This window comes from Carcharodon carcharias, chromosome 6, assembly GCF_017639515.1.
Source record: "Carcharodon carcharias isolate sCarCar2 chromosome 6, sCarCar2.pri, whole genome shotgun sequence".
Taxonomy (NCBI): domain Eukaryota; kingdom Metazoa; phylum Chordata; class Chondrichthyes; order Lamniformes; family Lamnidae; genus Carcharodon; species Carcharodon carcharias.
In genome coordinates this window covers 139,165,098-139,172,950 of record NC_054472.1, presented here as the reverse complement: position 1 = coordinate 139,172,950, position 7,853 = coordinate 139,165,098, and the positions used below count along the sequence as shown (strand labels likewise).

Sequence of the window (7,853 nt, the reverse complement as noted above, 5' to 3'; positions counted from 1 at the left end):
CAGGAGGAAGTCAGAGGATACAAAAAAGAGACAGAAGAGCTGTAGAATCAGCTGAGTGAAACAAAAGAGGCATCAGAAGGAAAAGTCATGGAACATTCCAAAATGCAAGTGGATGATGAAGCCATGGCAGCTCAACTCCTGAACTGAACCAAGTTGAGATTTCGCCTGAGAGAAGTCTGGCCGGCTGTGAAGTCAAAATGAAGGACAAGACCAAACTCTGTGATAGACATAAGACAAGATGGAAGATGGTTCAGAAAAAACAATGAATGAGCCCCCCACGCTACTACAGGTTCAACACCTTCAGAATTACTTATGAAGTGCCATCTTTGTACGAGATTAGACCTGGTACTTCCCAATTTGGAGGGGAAGGTAGAGAACAGTCAATGACTTGGATTCAGGGATAGAAGGTACTATAGCTAAATTTGCAAATGACACCAAAATAGGTGGGGAAGTAAGTTGCAATAAAGAAATAAGAAATTTACAAATAGATACGGACAGGTTAGGTGAATGGGCCAAAATTTGGCAGATGGAGTTTAACGTGGATAAGTGTGAGGTTATCCATTTTGGTCGGAAGAATATAAAGGTGACTTATTATTTAAATGGAGAGAAACCTCAGAATGCTTCAATGCAGAGGGATCTGGGTGTCCTTGTGCATGAATCACTGAAAGCTATTATGCAGGTACAGCAGGTAATAAGGAAGGCAAATGGAATTTTGGCGTTTATGGCTAAAGGAATAGAGTCTAAAAATAGGGAAGTGTTGTTCTAACTGTAGAAGGCATTGGTGAGACCATGCCTGGAGTACTGTGCACAGTTTTGGTCCCCTTACTTGAGGAAGGATGTAGTTGCACTGGAGGCGGTTCAGAGGAGGTTCACTAGATTGATTCCAGAGATGCGGCGCTTGACTTATGAGGAGAGGTTGAGCAGTTTAGGCCTATACTCGCTAAAGTTTAGAAGGATGAGAGGAGGTATATAAGATGGTAAAGGGGATAGACAAACTAGACATGGAGTGGTTGTTTCCCCTTCTGGGGCATTCTAGAACAAGAGGCAATAGTTTTAGGCTAAGGGGTGGTAGATTTAAATCAGAGACGAGGAGGAATTACTTTTCTCAAAGGATCCTGAATCTATGGAATTCACTACCTCAGAGTGCAGTGGATGCTGGGACCCTGAATAAATTTAAGGAGGAGATAGACAGATTTTTAATTAGTAATGGGTTGAAAGGTTATGGGGAGGGGGCGGGAAATTGGAGTTGAGGCCGAAATGAGATCAGCCATGATTGTAATGAATGGCGGGGCAGGCTTGAGGGGCTGAATTGCCTACTCCTGCTCCTAGTTCTTATGTAAGGGAATCAAAACGTGACTCATGATTTACATAATTGAGAGTGAGAATTTACTGTCAGGGAAACAATATTTATATGAAATTTCGGTGGCGGATTTAGTCGGTTTCCTGGTGTAATAGTTTCTGTGACAGGATCGTTGTTGTACCACGTAGAAGTGGTGGCTCAGATCACCGAAAACACGTGGATCATTTGAGTGGAAGGGAGACACCCCAACAAGCTGATGTTTCACCTGTAACCATTGTAGAACCTGTGGTCCCTACTGTGATTGATCAACCAAGGATAGACATACCAGATGTCTCTGTCAGAGTGGATAACATTGAACTGCCTGTGCCTAAAGAGGTACCTGATGATGCTGCCGTTCCAGAAAATAAAGAGTCAGTAAGAGGTTCTAAAGTTGTGGAACTATAATGTTCCACCCAGATCAGGGAACCATCTGAGACACTTAACTTATAATTTCATAACCTGTGTATATATTTATAATGTCATGAATGTAGTTGTTCTTGTAAATACAAATTGTTAAAAAAATTTAAAAGGGGAAGACTGTAGCTTTAAGACTGACTGCACTGTGTAGTATCACGTGACACTGAACATATCAGCCTGAAGCGAAGGGGTGGAGTTTGTGTCGAGTTACGGTTCTTGATGGAAGCCCTGTAAAAAAAGTTCACTGTTTCTTATGAGAAACCAGTCTGGAAAATCAAGTCTATAAGATTTTCCATCTCTAGAAATGTCTTAAAATCTTCCAAAGCCATTTTGGTTTACGAATGTATAAGAAACCTGGTCTCAGTCCTTTTATCCTTTTTTACCAATTATTATTAGACAGTTGGTGATTGGACGCAGTGTGTTTCAAGTCCTGCAAGAGCCCCCAATCTATGTTATCACTGGGATGGAGGAGTGTGCATTGTGACTAACCCCACTACTCCACAGGTTGCACCATTAGTTTAAGTTTGACTCACTCATCAAAATGACCAAATGTTTACCTTCACTACGGTTACCCAGAATAAAAGAGACTTTAACCAGAGTTCTTTCAATAAACAAGAAACTTATTAGGTTATTATAAACCAGTCTTGTCAAATAGGAAGGCAAAGCTCTTAACATACAGTATTAAAAATGAAAGTTTACTAATTACTGTTGCGAGATACCCTAAGTTTCATGTACTCTCACACACACAGTAATTCTACCAAAAGTTAAATGGTACAATGGTTCACAATGGTTCAAGGGAAGAAGAAAGATGATGGAGTACTTGAAGTGGCATCTGGGTTTTGCAGTTGTTCTCAGCACTGATCTGCGAAACAATCGATGACTCTTGCACTACTTTTCAGGTGGACTCAAGGAACACCTGCAGGTACTCAATTCCAGCAAGTAAAACAACTTAGGAGCAGTTTATATTCATTTCTGACTGCAGACTGGCTCTTGACCGCAAAAAGGCTGTTATCTTCCTTCACAAGCAGTTAGTCCTTCTTCCCAAAGCAAAACCAAAACCAAAACCAATTTTTAGACAATTCCAGGCATTTTTTTCCCCCCAGAGCCATAAACTACCATATGACCCCTTTTGTAAATAGTCCACTAGGGCCAAGAGATTCCCAGCTTCTTCACAACTGCTCGATTATCTTTTCTTGGATGTCTCTCCTGAGGAAAGCAGAGTTCTTGCAGTAACCCTTTAAGGAACAGTGGGCGGAATTGTCCCAGGTTTGCACCAAATGTGGTACGTGGGTAAAATGTTTTACCCGCCAACTGTGAGGGCAGGTTTTCACGCCTTTTTGTCCCAAACCTACCACATTATTTATGCATTCCCGGGAAACATGCCATTTCCATGGTGGGCGGTCTGGCTCCGATTCGCCTGCCATGCCTCCACATTACCGCTTCATCATGCTAGACACCATGTTTAAAGTACCGTTGCGCTCAATTCTTCTAGCCCAGGACTGTAGCAAAGAAGACATGGCCCCGAAAGGCAAGATGACTGCAGCTCTTGAGACGCCATGGAGACCTGCTGTGATATCCTCTATCCCGGCTCTGGCTGCAGCAACATTACCACTATGGCTTGGTAGGCGATGGCAGTGGTGATCAGTGCCAGTGCTGCACAGAAGAGGTTGGGCATCCACTACTGATGGAGGATGAATGATCTTATCTGTGCAGCCAGAGTATGACAACCATATCAGCACTCCAAACTCACACACTCAAGCTCATCACACATTCACCGGCATCTCACTCACTGCCAGCTCAAGGGACATCACCACCCATTCTCACACACATACCCTTACCTGGCCTCATCTGCTCTGGACACTGCCTCCTCAGGCATCACCATCTTGAGGCCTTTTGCACAGATCAATGTGTCCCCCACACACTCACTGGGTTACGCTCCTTTCTCAGTGCAGCCCTCTTCCCTTGCCTGAGGCCACTTCTCTCCCTTTGCCAAGCAAGCCCTAGCCCTGCAACCATTGAAAAGCCACCACATATGGCTGATCTGGTAGACAGAAATCTGCCGTGAGCACCCCCGCCCCACCAAAAGTGATGTGGTGTTGTCTGTGAAGCCTGGCACTGATGATTGTGAGTGCTGACCGAAGCAAGGTAGGCAAACAAACCTTGAAGTCCCAAGTGACTTGCAGCCCACCAAGTGCATGCCGCTTATTTGCTGTTGTGAAACATGTGGGCAACGTGGGTGGACTATCCAGCGGGGGGGATGATTCCAGCAGGCTAGCCTAATAATGATATGCTGATGTATTACAATGAGCTTCCTGACGTCCGATGGCGGAGAATGCAGCCCGCCATCAGCAGGCTGAGCAGATGATCGCGAACTGGTTTCACGCCATTGTGAAACTGATAGCACCATATTGTCTGGTCACGCCACCGAACACACCCGACGCCAGCGGGCATGGAAAATCCCAACAATTATTACATCCCCATGATCTGATTCAAGTCCAGTAACCTCACATTAAACTTAATTTGACTTCTAAGCCTACATTGATTAAAAATGGACCAGGAACCACTGGAAATATACTCAGTATTTTATTTAACACTGAATTTATACAGTATTTAAAAACAATCATTCCTTTGACATTTCATGTATTCAAACATTAGGATAACAGTTGCACATAATGTAACTCAGAATTGTCCTCAAGTATTGCACTCCTTGAGCTAACTCTTGCCACATAAAATGATATATCCTGCATTTTAGTGCTCACAGACATGAATCTAATATTTTATATCAAAATTATCTGCTACAATCAAACTGGTAGTATCTGATTTACAATATTTTTATATGTTATATTTAATAGTTAAAGCCTAGAGATCTATAAACTAACATGCGTAAACAGTTTGAGTCATTTGCAGATTTATCAGTTGAAATAATTATGTTTTAACACTTTCTATCTTCTGTCTTTGGCCTGTTTGTCTGCACTGACACTAGTGTTCAGATTTGACAGTAACTCGGAATAATATTCCAGCCAAATAAGCGTGAACATTATTATATAAAATTTTGGCCACTATGGTCTAAAAACATAAAAGGCACACTGGAACTTTAGTCTGTGCTTGATATTGATTATTTTAGGAGGCATACAGTTTGAATAGTGCTTACCATGGTTGTAAACAATTTATACATATAAAATTTATATTTGTGATTTCTATTTTAATTAAAAGATACATTTGTGAACCTTAGTAAAGAAAGCAATAGTCTTTAGACTAAATATTTTAAATGTTAAATAGCAGAATAAATAAATTGCAACTGCAGAAAACCACAGAAAGGATTGGCAAGGAACAACTAGCAGATGTGAGGCTCGTATGGCCCTTGGATTATAGTAATGATAAAGCAGTGTCTGATAAATGTCATCCAGTAGAATTATGAAATTCAGGAAAGCATCCTGTACATTATTGAAGTCAAGGAATCTTGTGCAGGTATGATACAACAATGATTTTAATAAATGAGCCTTTTTAAAAAATGTGTGACGTGGAAGAACCCTGTACACGTGTGATATCACAATAAGTGACAATGAAGAGGTTTTTACAGAAGTGTTAAAGTATTTTTATTAAAGTAGAAGTTCTCTGTACATTATTATGTTAATGTTTGATAAAGGTAAGTGCTGTTCAGATGTGTTACTATAATGAGTAACACATAAATGTATGTTATAGCAATTGCTGGCACAGAAGTTCCCTGTACAGGTATGTTACACTAAATAAACAGCTCTTTGCAAGCAAGCTATAGTAATGATTGGCATTGAAGATCCCTGTACATGTGTGTAATGATTGGAATGAAGATGACCTGTAAAAAAAAAATTCATGTTACAATGAGTGACATGAAGAAAGCCCTTGTTACAGTAATAGTTAGTGAGGAAGTGCTCTGTACAAGTGTATCACTGTAATGTTTGTCATGGAAGAGGCCTGCATTGATGCGTTACAATAATGAGTGACGTGGATCAATGTTATATAAGTCATCTCTTACAATGAAGATTGACGTGGAAAACCCTATGCATAAGTGTTACAATTAGTATCCAAGTTTTAGTGTTCATATAAAAACTTGACCATTGCAGTTTGTGCTAATTAAACCAAATTACTATTTGATGATAACATATACATTCTTTCAATGTCCAGCTTCACATATCCTCTAAGATAGAATGAAAATGGCATCATTCTCATTTTGTTAGTGGAATAGGTTATCTTAAGAAACATCTTCATTCTGAATTGTTATGGACGTTATTACTTTTGCATAAACATGCTTGTTACTTATGTTTCCATACTGAGTAGCACAGAATATTTTACAACAAGTAAAGATCCACAAAGCGACTGCCAATGTGTTGGTGGTTCTTCTCTACCACAGCTTGCTTGGCAGTGTCCAACGATGGGAATATCACAAAAGCATCGCCACTGGGTTGTCCATACAAGTTGGACATGATCAGCACAGACTCAGGGGGAATCTGCATCAAGTAAATAAAAACAGTAATGTAATAATAGATAACTGGAGATATATCCCACAGCACCATGCTCCATTCCACAGATAAGACCCAGCACCAGACAGGTTTCTTTTATTCAGATACTTGCAATTCCCATCACCTTATTTTGCTAATGTCCATATCGAAGTGTTGCTAACTGAGAACACATCAGTAAACCCTACTCTATTTCAAAATGCTGCTGCACCTACGTTTCCATATGGATAAGTATCTGTAAGATATACAGAGAATCAACAATGGTGTTCCAGAATGAAACTCAAGTCATAGTCAGAAGGTGAGAGAGAGAGAAACTCAAAACAGTTTTCACAGTCACATCCCCAAGACCGAGCTACGGCTTCAATCTTGCTGGCGATAATGGAGGCCTCTGTTAATGCTGCTCAATACCATCCCACAAAGAGAGCAGCCCAGTTTGACTTACTCTCCCCTCGTTGAAGGAAACTGCCTGGTATCTTTTGCTGCTCCCTACTATACCATGGATGAAATGAGGAATTCTCAATGTAGGAACTTGTGCATGGACCTGTGTCTTGTGATGTAGGTCAATGTCTCCTACAATAATCAATTTTTGTAGTAACTGCTGTGATTGAACTATACATCCCACATTTAGAACCTCAAGTCTGAATTACATGAGAATATGCAAGAAAAGACTAACTAGATTACAAGGTCAGAAAAATATACAGATGAAAAAACATAGGTCTGCAACAAAATTACTTTTTTTTTTAATTTAATGAGTATCAAGTAATGAAGACAGGGTGGGGAAGTAAACAAATGACTGCTGTATTTAGCATTTATATACTAGTACTGTACTTATTTTTATCTTAGACAGCTATTTTTTAAATAATGAAAACTTTTGCATGTCATATTGCTGATCCTAGAATACGTTTATGAAGAAGCTGTTGAGTGAAAGCAAGGTTTGTCACTTCTCTAGAGAGAGGCAAAAGGTGAGCAAGCTGCCTGTGCAATCTTGGAGCTGGCAAAGGTCTTGAAGCAATCCATTTGTCTACCTTTCAATCCAGTATTTGCAAAGATAGAGAGGACTTCTATTACATAAACTCTGGACATGCAAATCATTTTATAGCCAACAACTTCTGAAGTGTAGACACTGTTGTAACGTTAGGGAAATGCAGCAGCCAATTTCCACTCAGCGAAGTCCCACTATCAGCAATCAGGTAATGACTATTTGATTTTGGAATAAATATCAGAACACAGGGACAATTCCCTAGTTCTCCTTCAAGTAGTGTCACAGGATACATTGACTTTATTTTAAAAAGGATTATAACTTATTTTCCCACTACCTGTAAAATTGACCACACCCAATGTATACAAGTTTATTTTGCTGATAGTTTCCTTTTTATTCCTTTGCATTTTACTTCATAATGGCCAATATTAATTTAGGAACATCTAAAAGACATGTTAAAAGCAAACTGTATACATTTTGAAACAGATACTTAGACACATGTCCTAAGGCAGTGCAGCAACGTAAATGTAGTTGAAAAACCTTAACCCCATAGATATTGAAGAATAAAGCTGACATCTGATCCACAATGCTTTGCACACATGTACACCATCAGTTTTCCCTACAC

General features: G+C 39.9%; 1 protein-coding gene across 5 annotated transcripts in view; it reads right to left on the bottom strand.

Annotated features, from left to right (window-relative positions):
• Window positions 1-4,326: 4,326 nt before the first annotated feature.
• Window positions 4,327-7,853, bottom strand: part of esrp1 (epithelial splicing regulatory protein 1) — a 130,788-nt gene continuing 127,261 nt past the window's right edge. For 3 of the 5 annotated variants that reach the window (XM_041190305.1, XM_041190300.1, XM_041190301.1), the window contains exon 15: window positions 4,327-6,240. In XM_041190305.1, coding sequence (XP_041046239.1) covers window positions 6,082-6,240 — 159 coding nt within the window. In that variant the 3' untranslated portion in view covers window positions 4,327-6,081. The remainder of the gene's footprint in view (window positions 6,241-7,853) is intronic. The other 2 variants (XM_041190302.1, XM_041190303.1) reach the window with 1 other exon arrangement.